Here is a 15,218-nt window from a genome sequence, read left to right as displayed (position 1 = left end):
CAGGATGGTCTCGATCTCCTGACCTCGTGATCCACCCGTCTCGGCTTCCCAAAGTGCTGGGATTACAGGCTTGAGCCACCGCGCCCAGCCTCTCCATTGGGATTTTAACAGAGATTGCTCTGAATCTGTATGTTGCTTTGGGTAGTGTTGTTATTAACAGTATGAAGTCTCTAATTCATGAACATGGGATGTCCTTCCATCCTTATATTCTTTTAATTATTTTTTTGGAGGATTGGGGTCTCACTCTGTCACCCAGGCTGGAGTGCAGTGGTATAGTCATGGGTCACTACAGCCTCAACTTCTAGGGCTCAAGTGGTCTTCCTGCCTCAGCCTCCCATGTAGCTGGGACCACAGGCTCACACCACTGTGCCTAGCTAATTTTTTTGTTTTTGAAATTTTTTTTTGTGGAGACAGGGTCTCACTGTGTTGTGCAGGCTGGTCTTGAACTTCTGGCCTCAAGGGATCCTCCCACCTTTGCCTGTCCTTTTAATAGTTACTGGGGCTTGTACTTTGATTTGTTTGATTGTTTGAAAGGTGGTGTGAGAGGTTTTGTGACTTGGGAATATTGAACTTTGCTGTCTTAGAGGATATTGATGCCATCTGTCTTCAGGTAGGATAATGGGTGTGTTTTAGAAGTGGGTGGTTACAAAGGCTTATGTGGATTTGTGCCCATGTTTGTTCACACACAGATCGGTTGGTTAGTTTCCCTCTCTCCTTATCATAGTCAAGACCACCCGCCGCAACCTGATAACAAGTTCTAATGAAGAAGGAAGGGACCAGGGCTGTGATAGCTCATGCAGGAGTCCTGATTGACTGTATGGTTCTAGCCAGGTCATATCTCTTATTGGATGGCTGGATCCACCATGGGAGATAGAGGCTTCAGAATTATCTAGAAGTGGTAGAAGACTCGTTATACCTCTATGCAGGAAATGTCTGACATGTGAGCAAGTGATGACACGGGAATCACAGTGCGGGGGAATCGAGCACTAGCTTTTCATTGACCTTCTGTTTTCTGTGCTTGCACCTGCAGGTCCCTGACTATGGCTCCCCAGAGCCTGCCTTCTTCTAGGATGGCTCCTCTGGCCTTACTGCTTGGGCTGCTGATGGCTGCCTGCTTCACCTTCTGCCTCAGTCATCAGAACCCGGTAAATGTCTTTATTGCAAGTGGGAGGGACTCGATGAGGTCTTGAGAAGGCCTCCCTGTCACCAGGGCTGCTGTGGGAGTAGGGTGGGCTTTTATGTTTCTTTCTTATGTGAGTGTGGCTGGCAGTGGATCATGGAGTAGGTAGACTTCTTCCTCCCCATCCCCGTGTCTTCTGGCTTCTGTTTAAAGCTTATGGCACAGTTTCCCTTTGGGGAAAAGATGATGATGATAAATTAATAATTATAATCTTCCATGTACCAAACCTTGTAGTGAGTGCTTTATATATATTTTCATTTAATCCTCCCAACAACACTATGAAGTAGGCAGCTGCAGTTTTTATCCTCCTTTTGAGGAGAAGTCTAAGACTCAGAGACATTAAGTAACTTGGCCAAAATCACACAGCCAGTTTGTGAGAGCTGTGAATGTCAGGATTCTTCCCAAAAGCTGAGTGCCTGTGTGGTGGGCATCAGTTCCAAGTAAGACTCTTTTTCTTCCTCTCCTCCTCTCTCCCTTGTACTTTCTCAGTTCATCTCCATCTCTGTATCCTCCTTCTTTTTGTCTATAGCTCCCTGTTCTTTCCGGGCCACACTTCATTAACCTAGAGCTCACTGCTCAGGGCTTCTGCCATTGCCATTGGCAGGAGAAGAATGCCCGAAAAGGCTCTGAGCTTGGCCTGGCTGCAGCACAATACGGTTCCTGGCCCTGTTTACTTGGCTTGTCCCAGTAACAGCGTGCCCTTGACCAGCTCCTAGTGCCCTCCCTCTCTTCTCCCTTGATAAGCTCCCACTGTCAGTTACTTGACAGTTTCACCCTCCCCTGGCCACCTTCCCCAACCCCAGGGCTCCCACTAAATGTTGGATAAAGCGCTGGAAGCTCTGGAGCGGGAGGTCCTTGAAGTGCAAATGACAATTGTGATGAATTTAATAACAATCCAGCTTAGCTGTGGTTCACCTCTGGCTCATGGCAAGCTTCCACCTTCTCTCTGAAATCATTTGTTTCCTCTCTGCCTTTCCCCCCACTTTGTGGAGCAGGAGAAAACATACAGTTGGGAGTCACGAGTCCTTTTGAGTTTTTAATGCCCTCTGAGATCCTGTTAGTGCTGTTTATTTGCCTCTTCTTCAAGGACAGTGAGAATGGGATTCCAGGGGCCCCTGAGAATGGGACTGGCTACAGCATGAGGTTGGGGCTGTCTCTGGCATGGATTGGCAGTGGAATGGCCCAGAAAAGAGCCTTGAGGGACCAGGGCTGTGTCCCCTCCCCAACTTGTAGCTCATGAGGATGCCGTGCTCCCCATTGTGAGCTTTAGCAGATGCACAATTAACAAAGGCATGCTGATGAATTTACTTAAGGACCGAGTTAGGAAGTCCCTTTTGGATAATAGTCCAACCAAATAGATGAGCTTTCAGAGCATAATTATTCTGGCCCATTTATATTAGCTCCATTGAGTCTAGTCTCAGAAAAATGTTAATACTGACTTTCATCAACAGAAGCTGCTTTTATCCTTATGTCTGTTCCTAAGCTGTATACATTTGTCATAATCTTTTATCATGTGCTAAGCACAAGTAGGAGTTGAAGCATCTTTTCTCTCATACCATAAAAATTGTTGCCCTGATGTCATTTAAAATCTAAATTATGCAGCCAGCCACCTTCAGAACAGTGAAAATGGGGTGGAGGTGGTTATGATCCTTTCTTCAGAGCCCGGAGTCCAGGTAAGTGCTCCTGATGACTTGGAATTGTCCTCCCCAATGGCACTGGGGCAGGTTCATGCCCACCCAGGAAAGGCTGGCCGTGTGTATCACAGTATGATCTGGAGCCAGCTTTCCTTCCTGGCTCCTGCTGCAGTACTTCCCTGGGATGCCACATCTCAGGAGGCATGTAGATGCTGAAGGGCTGTGGTTGTGTGTTACTGGCCTTTAAAAAGGTGAACAACGAGGCAGGTACAGTAGTGGAGCCTTGTAGAAGCAGCACAGGCCCTTCGTAAGATCCCTTTTGCCTCACACTTTGGCAGTTTGACCCTTTCTGAGCTTTGTTTCCTAATGTGTAAAACAGGGTTGGTACCTTCCTCTTAAGGTTTTAGTGTAGATTAAATGTGATTATATATAAAGCACCTGGCATTAAAACTGGCACAATATGGCCAATAAATGGTTAATGAATGTCAGCTGTTGTTTTTTAGTATGGGGGTGCTGCTTCTATGGTTTAATTTGGGCTGTGTCAGGCAGGCTTCTGTCCCAAAATGTTGCCCTGGCAGTCTGTCTCTGTTACAGTGTCTGTCAACCCACCATTAGAGATTCATTCATTCTCTTGGATCTTGAAGGCTTTGGTTTTTAAGAATCTCTTATTCAGATACAAGCGCAAGGAAGTGTGACATGGTAAGCTGTTGTCAGCTAACACCTTAGCTAGGATTTCTTGCCAGTCACTTGAGAGGAAATTGGTATTTGGAATGATGGTGATAGGGAGAAGAGAGTGCTGATGATCCAGCATGGAAGGGAGCCCTGAGGAGCCAGCTGGGAAGGCACCAGAGCACGGGGTTTACTTCATGGCTGACCAAGGGCTGGCCTGCCTCCCTCTCTCCTGTTCAGGACACTGCCTAGGCAGAGTGAGGCTAGTTGTGCTTGTTCTTTCTCTGGGACTGTGGTTTCTTACCTGGCCCATGGAAATCTTTGCCAAGGAAGGGCATGTGCTGGTACATATGCTAAAGTGATCTCAGTGTCCCAGCATCATTCCCTCAGCTCTCAGGGTACAACTTATTAGGACATCTGACCAAAAAAGAATCATAGAAGTGAGTCAAAACTTATGTATGGGCTTTGGAGCCAGGCAGGTCTGGACTTCAATCTCTCCTGTGCTTTTCTGAGCAGCGTGATTTTGAAAAGCCCCATATCTGTCCTCCTATGGGACTAATATGATGTGCTTCACAGATGAGACTTGGATGAATTGAGGCATGGAAGGCATCTTGCCCCGGTGCCTGCCATATGATCAGGGCTTAATAAACGGTAGCTGCTGTTATTACAACCTCATCCTCTTGATGCTGCTTTTTCTCAAAACCTTTTCTGGAACTCTGCTTTTGAATTCACTGTCCAGCCTGTGGTGTGTTCATATCATTGAACCTCTCTCAATGCTTCTGAGCCCTTGGCCTTTGAGGATAGCTAGGTGTGATTTAGGCAAAGCATCTAAAGACTCTCATAGCCAGGTCTAGTGAACAGGGTGAGCACAGATAGGGGAGAACCAATTTTGTGTCAATCCCCACTAAAAATCGAGGTGTACTTTAAAATATACTTTTAAATGTACAGATTTTGTGTTTGCGTCTTAAAATCTGGTTCAAAGATGATACCTAGAGGAGGTGCAAAAAACATTTTGAACAGTGACAGGATTGTTGCAAAGGAGTCTGGCCTCCTTAGGACTTGAAGCATGTAGCTCAGCGGTTCATCAGTCTCATTCTCTCCCTCCTTCTCGAATCCACGCTGTTAATCTTGTTAATGAAATCTAGAAAAAGAGGCTTTCCCAACCCTTAGCAGTTAAATGAACATCGGCCTACCTCGATTTTGAAGGGCTTCCTGTGCTACCTTCTTATCACCATCTCCCTTGCCCCTCTCTGCTTCTCTTGATGAGAATTTGGCTGCTTGCTTACAGCCTGCCAGGAATTACCCAGCTAATAGGTAAACTGAAACAAGGATTGAGGCTGGGCATGGTGGTTTATGCCTGTAATCCCAGCACTTTGGGAGGCAGAGGAGGGAGGATTGCTTAAGTCTAGGAGTTCAAGACCAACCTAGGAAACATAGGGAGACCTTGTCTCTACTAAAATTTTTTTTTTAAAAAAAAGGTTGCAAATTGATGCTTAGATATTTTAGTTTGGCCCTCTTAGTGTTCTAAAAATAAGAACATTTCACATAAAAATCTGGATTTCTGTTTTCAAGTTGAATGCCTGCGTGACAGTGGTAGACCAGCTGAGTAGCAGCTGCTTCCCTGAGTCAAGGCAGGAGGGCTCCAGTTTCTACAGTCCCACCACTCCCTATTGTTTACACCTGGTCCACTGATTTACCTGCATCCCTGCCTGGCCCCTGGGACATTTCATTGACACACCTCCAAGGTAAATTTTACTGACTTTCTCCTCGTCCTGCAGTCTAAAGCTTCTAACCAGGGCTGATCCTAGTGTATATAGGCTCTGGTACTTAGCAGACAGGGTGGTCTTTGTTCTGGAATATGAGGTGAGTACCTGCAGCAGACTCATGTGCTTTGGGCTTTCTTCAGTCTAAGGCACCCAGAAGACACACCTGCCTATGGGAAGGGGCATTCATTCATCTATTTGTTCAGCAGTTTCAAACTAAGCCCTGTGCTAGGCATGGGGGTGATGAAGGAGACTGACATGGTGCCTGCCCTCTAGAAACTCAGCTTGTTGGAAGTCCTTGATGTCCATGTCCTCAGAATGGAGGGTGCCTCTTGCCAGTGTGTCTTCTCTGTAGTCTCGTAAGCACACCTATTCTTCTATTCCTAGTTTCCTTTTGAGCTCAGATTTGTGCAAACTTTAAGTTGAAGGGATAGGAGGGGTTTGAGGCACCAGGCTGTGCAGGTGACATGCTTGAATGATGCCATATTGTATAGTCACTCCTAGATGTCACAACACAGCCTGGAATCTATGACTGCCTTTATAAGTAATAACAGTAACAGCCACCATGTACCCAAGGCCAGTGGTTTACAATGTAGTACCTCATCTAACTATGAGCTAGATGTTGTTATTATTTTCATGTTGGAGATATGGAAACTGAAACTTAGAAAGTTAAAAAACTTTCCTGAGTCACAAGAAACTGGGATTTGAATTATTCAGCATCTTAACCACTATGCTGGAGTCAGTGCCTCTCATAACTATGTATATAACATCTCCCAGGTGTGGTTAGATTTGAGAGCTTCTTCTTGCCAAGTTATTTTCCTTACTGGTCTTAGTAAGGCCTGAAGTTCTGTCATCTAAATTTCATGCCTTTATTTCTTGTTAAACTGTAAAAATTCTTGGAGGGGCTCTACATTGTCATCACCAGCACCTTAACATTTTAACCTTTCCTCTGGCAACTAAAGATCAGACATTGAGGGACCCAGGCAGGAGGGAGTCCTTATCTAGAGTAAGGCACTTTTTTTTTTTTTTTTTGGAGACAGGGTCTTGCTCTGTTACCTAGGCTGAAGTGTGATGGTGCCATCTCAGGTCACTGCAGCCTCTGCTTCCTGGGCTCTAACGATCCTCTTGCCTCAGCCGCCCAAGTAGGTGGGACTATAGGCGTGCGCCACCATGCCTGGCTAATTTTTTTGTGTTTTTTGTAGAGATGGGGTTTTGACGTGTTGCCCAGGCTGGTCTTGAACTCTTGGGTTCAAACAATCCACCCACCTTGGCCTCTCAAAGTGCTGGGATTACAGGCATGAGCCTCTGCACCCGGCGGAGAACGAGGTGTTATTTGAAAGTTAAATAACTTTCCAGATGTATGCATATAACATCTCGCAGGTGTGGTTAGCATTGTTGGGAGACCAAAATGAGATCTATGTAAAGTACCCAGCACAGGTTTGGGCTCACAGGAAGATTCCAAGAAATATACTTTTTATTACTTGGGGAGAGATTGGCAAGCAGAGAAAAAGTGATGACAGGGGAGGTGGGCAGGCTGAAATACCTCCCCATGTGCTAATGTGGGTTCCTCCTTGTTTTCCCAAATGTAATTTCCCAGAGCTCTGGAACCCTCTGGTTCGAATTTCCTGAGGCCTTATTACTTTTTTTGCAAGAACAGGTTTAAAAATGGGATAGGAAGGATGAGAGTCCAGGAAAGAGCAAAATGAATAATACTTTGTGTTTATCTTTCATCGCTGTCTCCTGAGCTGAGAATGCTCCAGAGACACCATCTCATTAATCCACTATGTTCTGCACAGGGTGGAAGGAAACAGGTTTTAGGAAGTGGTTTTCAACCTGAGCATCTTCCTCCCTCAGCCCAGCTGGATTCTCACCTTCCCACTTGCACCCTTCCTCTATGGTTTGCAGTGGCTCCTAGGCACACTGGGGAATTGCGCCCTGCTGGGATGCTTGGGAATCAGCTGGGCCTTAGCTGCCAGCTTTTGTGCATCTGTAGTGGCCATTTGAGGCCTTACTCTCCCATTCATGTATGTGTTTTTTTTTTTTCTTTTCTAAATATGTGTATTTTTATTGTAAAAATAATACATACGAGTTTTAAACATCAAACAGTATAATGGCATGTCAAAAAGTAAAAGACTTTTATTGTTTCCTTTTGCCAGCCCCTATCCCTAATGTGTTCCCTTAACACGTTCAAGATACCATGGGATCTTCTTGAGTCATTCCCTATGTGTTTTCAAAAGTACCACATACACACAGGACAATATGCCGCATTCATTTAGCCGTATCACCTCACATGTGCTGGTTCTGAGGCTGACCTTGTGAAAGGAACTGTGAGTCTCCAGACATGTGTGGCTGTGGCGGAGGGGGGCATGGAGGAAAAGAACGTGCCACCCTAGGCCATTTTTTTTCTGCTTACCTGGGCACCTAGTTGCGATGGGTCATTCCCTGTGTTTTCTTTTCTCAGAAGGAGTTTGCCCTGACCAACCCGGAGAAAAGCAGCACCAAAGAAACAGAGAGAAAAGAAACCAAAGCAGAGGAGGAGCTGGACGCCGAAGTCCTGGAGGTGTTCTACCCGACGCATGAGTGGCAGGCCCTTCGGCCAGGTATCAGGCCCAGCCCTGTCCCCACAAAACACACTCTGAATTCAAACTGTGTATGTCCTTTGTCCCCACAGGGCTGCTCCTTCAGGCTGCTCCTCTCTGGCCTGCGGGAGGGAAACAGCATGGTCCGTCAGAGTGGTATCTGCTGCTGCAGGGCTCAGGGACCTTCATTTTCCAGCAGAACAGAGATTGCAGCGTCTTAGTGCCCTGGAAGGAAGGCAGGTGGTGGGTGGCTGTGGTTTCTGAGCAAGTGATTGAAAACTTTCTTTCCCTGCACTTCTGAAGCACCGGAGAGGCACTGACATGTGCCTCGCTCTGCAAATGCTATTTTGGGCTCTGCTGCTTGGCTCAGTGCTGCTGAAATATTGTTCATGGGAGAGTCCTGAGCGCCAGTGTGGGGCAGGTGTGTTCTATTGTTAAAGGAACCTGTGCCGAGAAACGGGCTGGTCCTGGCCTGGTTTTTAAATAGTGCATCCTCAGAAGGAACAATATTCTAACCCTTTCGTGAGCCTGGGCCCAGGGCTTAAAATAATGAGAATAGTCAACAATTGCAGAGTCTTCACCATATTCAAGTACTGTACTAGGTGCTTCGTATGGGTAATCTTGTTCAATTTTCACAATAATAGGAACTGTTATTATCAGATGAAAGCATTGAGGCTCAGTGAGGTTAGGTAACTTGTCCTATGTCATCCAGCTAACTTGCCCTATGCCATTGACCCCAGAGCCTGGGCCCACTCTCTTCCCACTTCTTCCCAGTCCTGGCTGTCCTTGGCTAGAGCCTACTACACTGACACTTGGGACTATTCTCAGGAGTGGCAAGGTGGATGGCAAGTCCTGGCAGCTGCCACAGTGTAGTTTCATCAGCTTCTTGCTGATATTCATCACCATGTCCTCACTGCCCCCACTGCTGCTGTGCTGACAGGCCAGCATTTGCTGTGCCAGCCAGCTTTCTGGTAGCAATATTGCTCCTGCTGTGTTTGCACATGGGTAGTTGCTGCCACAGAAGAGTGATGAAGCACCAAGGAAGCCAGGTGGGAGCTAATGGCATTGAGCAGAGGGAACTTTTAGGAATAGAGGTATTGGGTTCAGCAGATCCAACCTCTGCCTGCCACCACCCACCCCTCCCCAACCTGATTTCACTTGAGAACTGAGCCCCACTGGTCTTTAAGGATTAAAACCAGAGGCTCTCAGGGATAGGGCGTGGAAGATATGGACTATATCCACGATTTTATATATATAGTGTTGCTTTTACCACTTTTATTTTTTTGAGACAGGGTCTTGCTCTGTCACCCAGGCTGGAGATTCTCGGCTCACTGCAACCTCTGCCTCCTGGGCTCAAGTGAGCCTCCTGCCTCAGCCTCCAGTGTAGCTGGGACTGTAGGCTCAAGCCACCACACCCAGCTAATTTTTGTATTTTTTTGTAGAGACTGGGTTTTGCCATGTTGCCCAGGCTAGTCTCGAACTCCTGAGCTTGAGCAATCCACCTGCCTCAGCCTGCCAAAGTCCTAGGATTACAGACGTGAGCCACCGCACCTGGCCTTCTTGTACCACTTTTAACCATGCAAGTTCCTGGAGCAGATGGAAGTCAGTGTCCTGTGGCCTTGACTGCAACCCTATCTGTTTCTGTGGTTGAGTTAGTAGCTCCCTTCAACCAGTAGCATCCTGGTTCATGTTGCAGACTGAACAGTGTTGATGGTTCTGACCCTGGCCCCTTGCCCAACCCTCTGGGCAGTGGGGCTGCTATTAATGGCTAAAAAGAGCCCCTCTCTGTATCCTTGGGGAGGGATAGCCAGAGCTTGTGTAACAAGAGTGAGCTGTGGACTCTGAGAGACTCCCAGAGAATTGGAGTACAGCACTGATTTTTACAGTTAACTTGATGTTTCATTGACATCACCCTCTGCCTTGGAGTTTCTCAAGAGTTCCTGGTAAACTCTTCTGCACAAAATTCCTTTGGAGTTGTCTGAAAGAAGAAAGAGAAGGAAAGAGAAGAAAGAGGTGGAAGATATGTATAGTCCGTATCTTCCACGCCCTATCCCTGAGAGCCTCTGGTTTTAGTCCTTAAGGACCAGTGGGGCTCAGTTTTCAAGTGAAGCCAGGTTGGGGAGGTGTGGGTAGTGGCAGGCAGAGGTTGGGTGTGTTGCAGTTGCACCCAAACACAGAGGCCCTGTAACTCAGAGGGCAAAGCAACTCTGATTCCAGTCATGCCTGCCCCATCCCAGGAGCATTTTTTGCCTACACTGCATCTCAAAAGCAGGACTGGTGAGGGGAGGTTAGGTGAGAGGCTTGTTTTGGCCTCAGTTATCTGATGTGGAGTGATTCAGAATCTGGTGTCATGGCGTCAGACCAGTGGAGGCCCCAATAAAGGATTGACATGTTTTCTACGTATACTGTTAGGAAACTGACCTTTCAGGGGTCTGTGTGGATAGCTGGCACTTGCCTTCAGCCAGATTATGATACTTAATTTACCACATTCTGAATTCTGCCTGGGAGCTTCCCAACACATCTACCTAAAGGTTAAAAGGAATGTAGCCAGTCCTGGGAACTGGATGGGTAGGTAAATGGGGAGGTACAATTTAGTGGTGAAGCGGACAGACTAGATTCAGCCAGTTTGGGGTTCAAATCCTAGCTTTGCTACTTAGGGGATCTTGGGCAAGTCACAGAATCTTTCTGTTCTTTGATTTTTCCCATTGGTGGCATGGGGGAAGTGTCCTGCCCTGCCTGCTGCAGAGGCTGTTGTATGGAGTGACATGGTAGATGCAAAGCCCTCTGCCTACTTCCTAACATGGAGAAATCACTCTGTACACATCTGTTCTGATTTTCAGTGGTAAATTCTCCACTTGGCCATCCCTTCAATCCCATTGTGGAATCACTGGATGCCAGTGAGGGTACATGAGCATGTAGGCTTCTGTCCCTGTGACTTTACATGGGGAAGGGAACTTATGATGTGAAGAAGAGACTTGCATGTTCGTGAAATGTCCTCCCTCCTTCAGCAGAGGCTTTGATCAAGGAGCAAGGGTAAGCACAAGCAAAAGGGATTTGCAGAGTGTTTCCTGTCTAAGAGTCAGTGGCATGGCACAGGAAGATGGTGGACTTTAAGAAAATGGCAAGTTTATATGGACAGTTATTGTCCTTATTGTCCCCAGTTCAGTACCTTCTGTCCCCTCAGGACTCTTAAGGGAGGACCACAGCTCTGTTATCCTTAGGCTCCCAAGAGGGGAACTAGGGTTCGTGGGGTGTTTTGGCTGTGCTCATTTGAAGGCAAATTTCCAGACTGCCTGCTGCCTGAAACACCAGGCGACAAACTCATGACTTCGTGGGCCTTCCCTGCAGTCCAGGTAGGAATTGGGCCCCAGCCAGTCAGTCCTGGAACAGCTGCAGGTGAATCTCCTGAAGTCTGCCTGCCCCTGTTATTACTGTCAGCATCCTCACTGGGAGCTGCTTGTTCCTAGAAGTGATTTTCCTGTCTCTTTCTTCTGGTTTATTTTGGGATCTACCTCACCTTACGGAGGCACAGCAAGCGTTTGAGTGTGGATACAGCATCAGCTGTTCACAAGCAAGCAGAAGAAAGTTGTTTGCTGGCAGGTCTTGTGGGTTCTGGGCAGGGAACTCAGGAATTTGTCCTGGGGCTGAGGACCCATGAACACTAGGACTTTGTACCTGTGCAGTTGATATTACAGAATGCCAGTCACAGACACTTCAGTGGGCTCCTGCACCCTGGGCATCTTCTGAGAGCCTACTTTGTGCCAGGCATCATCTATAGCCAGAGATATAGGTAATAGCTCACATTTACTGAGCATTGACTCTGCCAGGCATCCTTTGAGGGCAGGTGCTATAACTATCCTCATTTTTACAGATACAACTGAGTCTCAGAAGGAATGACTTAGCCAAACAACCAAAAAGTGGTAGAGTTGGGACTCAAACCTAGATTTGTCTGGTTCTAAGCCCCAGCTCCTAACCACTGTGCCATACTGTCTTCTTGTGTAGCAAAAAGGACATGACCCCTGCCCTCTATCCAGCTCATAATCTCACAAAGGATACAGAGAACAAAGACAAAAACAGCCACCAAAGTGTTTTGGATGTCCTGGTGGAAGTGTTTTGTGCTCAGTGAGGGCATAAAGGATGGTATGGCAAGGCCAGAGCCTTCTCTCTTTAACCCTGTGTTCTGTGTGGGGCACTTCATCAAATTTAATGATGCTGGATCTCCAACTCCACCTGCAGCTCTCTTTTTGAGCTGTGTGACCTTGCTCAGGTTGCTTAGAATCTCAGAACCTTAGTTTCCTCATCTGAAGATAGGGATGAAAATATAATACCTACTTCACAGAGATGATGTGAGAATGAAACAAGGTTAACATATGTAAAATGTTCAACACAGGACCTGGCACATAGGCCATATTCAATAAGTGGCTATAGTTGTCATTCAAAAATATATTCCTTTGTTCTGGGCATGGTGGCGTGCGACTGTAGTCCCAGCTACTCAGGAGGCTGAGGTGGGAGGATTGCTTGAGCCCAGGAGTTTGCATCATTGGTACCTTGGTATCCATGAATAGCCACTGCATCCAGCCTTGGCAACATAGTCTTTTTAAAAATATATATCTATGTATATACACCTTTGCTACCTCCCTTTCCTTGGGGACATGAAGGGGAAGTGGAGGTAAGGAGGCAGCCCTGGCAGAGGCCCCCTTGTTCTGCTCATTACCCAGTGCTGCATGTTGGTCCCATGTGGGCTCAGGGAAGCATAGCCAGCCAGGAGCAGACCTGGGGCTCCTTATTGACCTGATCTGACTCCAGGCGGCTGTGAGAGTCTCTGAAAGATTGGCATTAGCACAAAGAGCCCACTCAATGTGAGCACGCAGGAAGCCTGTGCAGGAACACGTTCATATGAGGGGGAAAAAAAAGAAAAAGAAAAAAAATCCAAATCATCAACAACTGATGAGAGCAATCCAAGAATTATAGAGCACCAGCCATCTGGTCAGATCATTTCAGATCTGCACGAGCAATAAGAGGGAATTGAATTTTAAAAACCTCATTTATAGTAGACCAACTACTCTGGTTTCAAGTATTTAAGAGAGGAGTCTGATTTCCTGCAGGCCCTGGACATCTGTCTGAAGGAGCACCTGACTCTGGTCTGGGTGACTCTGTGACACTGTTTCTGCTGGGCCTTTGGCTGTTTGCAGCTTTGGAGGGGCGATGTGGTTCTCCAGTCCTCTGACACCAAGTGGGTGTGCAACAACTCAATTCAAATCTGCCAGTGTCTACGTGGAATTAGTCTCAGATCCCTCAAGTTAAAGGGCTAAGTCCATAAGACTGCTTCCATTTCAGATGGCAGTTGCAAGTCCTGGGTCACCTGTATTTCTGACTGACCAGGTATAAACTGGGGATTCTCACAATCTCCTTCTCAGGTTTGACATTAATAATTTGCTAGAATGGCTCTCAGGAAAACACTTTATGTTTATTGGCTTATTATAAAAATGCAACTCAGTAATAGCCAAATGGAAGAGTTAGATGCATGGGGCAAGATATTGGAGTGGGGGTAGGGAGTGGTGTGCAGAGCCTCCTAGCACTTCAGTGTGTCCACCAACCCTCATACTGAAGTGGAGTTCAGGAAGCTCTCTGAATCCCGTTGTTTCAGGGCCATTATGGAGGTTTTATTATGTAGGCATGATTTATTAAAGCATTGGCCATTGAAAATTGATCTCAATCTCCAGTCCTCCTTCCCTCCCCTGAGGTCAGAGTGGGGTTGGGGCTGGAAGTTCCAGCCCTATAATCCTGGGTTGGTCTTTCTGGCAACCAGCCTCCATCCTGAAGCTATCTAGAACTTCCAACCAAGAGTCACCTAATCAGTAGAAGAGCCCCATTGTTGGAAAGGGGTTTGGTAGGAATAACAAAATACACTCTTATGGCTCAAAAAATTCCAAGAGTTTTACAAACAATGAGCCAGGAACCAGGGTCAAAGACTACGTATATTTTTTATTATACCACAGTTGGAATGAAGGTGAGACTAAGGGGCAAAGCTCCCAGTGTGTTCTGCCCCCTCCCCAGGTCTGTGGTTGGCAGGCAGATGACCCTCCCTCCTTCCCTCCCTGATCCTGGAGGGATCTCCCTTATGGGTCGTCTCATTCCCCATGGTCCCCAAGAGTATAATCTCTTCTGTCCCATCCTTCATACACAGACATGCACACACATGTGAGGCCCATGAGATTGGGTGGGAGTGAGGTTGTTGGTTCAGGACACTTCATGCCTAAGCCCCTGCGGCTCATCAAAGTGTGGCAGTGGGACTTCTTAGCTGCTGTTAAGGAAGTAATGACTTGAGGGGGATAGCCAGGGGTCTTTGCTGGATGATGTTTCACCCTGGCTCAAGCACAGTGCTGGAAATGTGGGGCAGGGGCCAAATAGAAGAAACGCCTGATTATGTTGGGGTGGTCTGTCTTGCTTCTTGGACATGAGTTGCTATCTCTGGCAACTTTTCAGGATGAAGTATTCAACAGAGCTTACTTTTGGTGCTACTTCTTTCTGCACAGTGCCACCCTTCTTACTTTGAGGGCTTTCTAGTCTTCTGGGGATTTCCTTAGAACTTCATTTGTTCCTCTTCTACCTATACTTCTGGTCCCTCCCTCTATAATTTCCACCTCCCCAACCTTTGTTAAGCATTCTCCACTCTGAGCATCTCCTTTGTTCCTTGGTAATACAAGCTTGTTAGGGAGAACCACTTGGAGGATGGCAGGATGCCAGGTCTCTTGAGGCCTGTAGGAGCAGTTTCTGAGGCTTCAAATTATCCTGTACTGGGAGAGAAAAAAGGATGGTGGGCTGGAATACAGGAAGGCCCCAGGAGGCTCCATGAGGACAGTTTAGATCTCTTTATCGCAGAGACCTCATTTCTCACGTAGGGAGGTCTCTTCACTAGTTTCCCAGGATGATTGATCACTGCCCCTCAGCAGCTAAATCCCACAGCCCCCTGGGAGAGCAAGTGGAGGCCAGGCCAGGAAGGCCTGCAACCTCCATGGCAGCCACTGCCAAGACTGAGGCCACTTTGCAGCCGGCTGGCTGAGTTCTGCTCTGGCACCAAAGCATCTCTGCCCTGGCTTTGGCCTTCATTACCCGGATGGGACAGGCCAGGGTCCAGTTTGCAATCTGTGCATTTGGGTGGTGATGGAGAGCAGCTGTTGACCATCCTCTTTCTAACAAGCATTTGTATGCTTAATGCGCACCCTGAAGCTCTTATCTTCCCCTTCCTCTGCTTCTATCCACCTGTTCTCTCTAAGGTTTAATCAGGAGTGCTGAGCAGAGTGGCATAGCCTCAGCTCTCAAAGATTGGGACACCCAAATGGCTGAGATGGAAAACTTAGACCAAGTAGAGATGATGGAAACTAGCTGCCAA

The 15,218-nt window shown here is 47.1% G+C and overlaps 1 protein-coding gene across 2 annotated transcripts in view; it reads left to right on the top strand.

Moving 5' to 3' along the window:
* SIL1 (SIL1 nucleotide exchange factor) overlaps nt 1-15,218 on the top strand; it is a 245,699-nt gene that overhangs the window by 69,627 nt on the left and 160,854 nt on the right. For both annotated transcript variants that reach the window (XM_011935316.1, XM_011935317.1), the window contains 2 exons: nt 1,031-1,145; nt 7,708-7,846. In XM_011935316.1, coding sequence (XP_011790706.1) covers nt 1,041-1,145; nt 7,708-7,846 — 244 coding nt within the window. In that variant the 5' untranslated portion in view covers nt 1,031-1,040. The remainder of the gene's footprint in view (nt 1-1,030; nt 1,146-7,707; nt 7,847-15,218) is intronic.

This window comes from Colobus angolensis, unplaced genomic scaffold, assembly GCF_000951035.1.
Source record: "Colobus angolensis palliatus isolate OR3802 unplaced genomic scaffold, Cang.pa_1.0 Scaffold142, whole genome shotgun sequence".
NCBI lineage: Eukaryota > Metazoa > Chordata > Mammalia > Primates > Cercopithecidae > Colobus > Colobus angolensis.
This window is presented reverse-complemented; position numbering and strand designations above follow the sequence as displayed.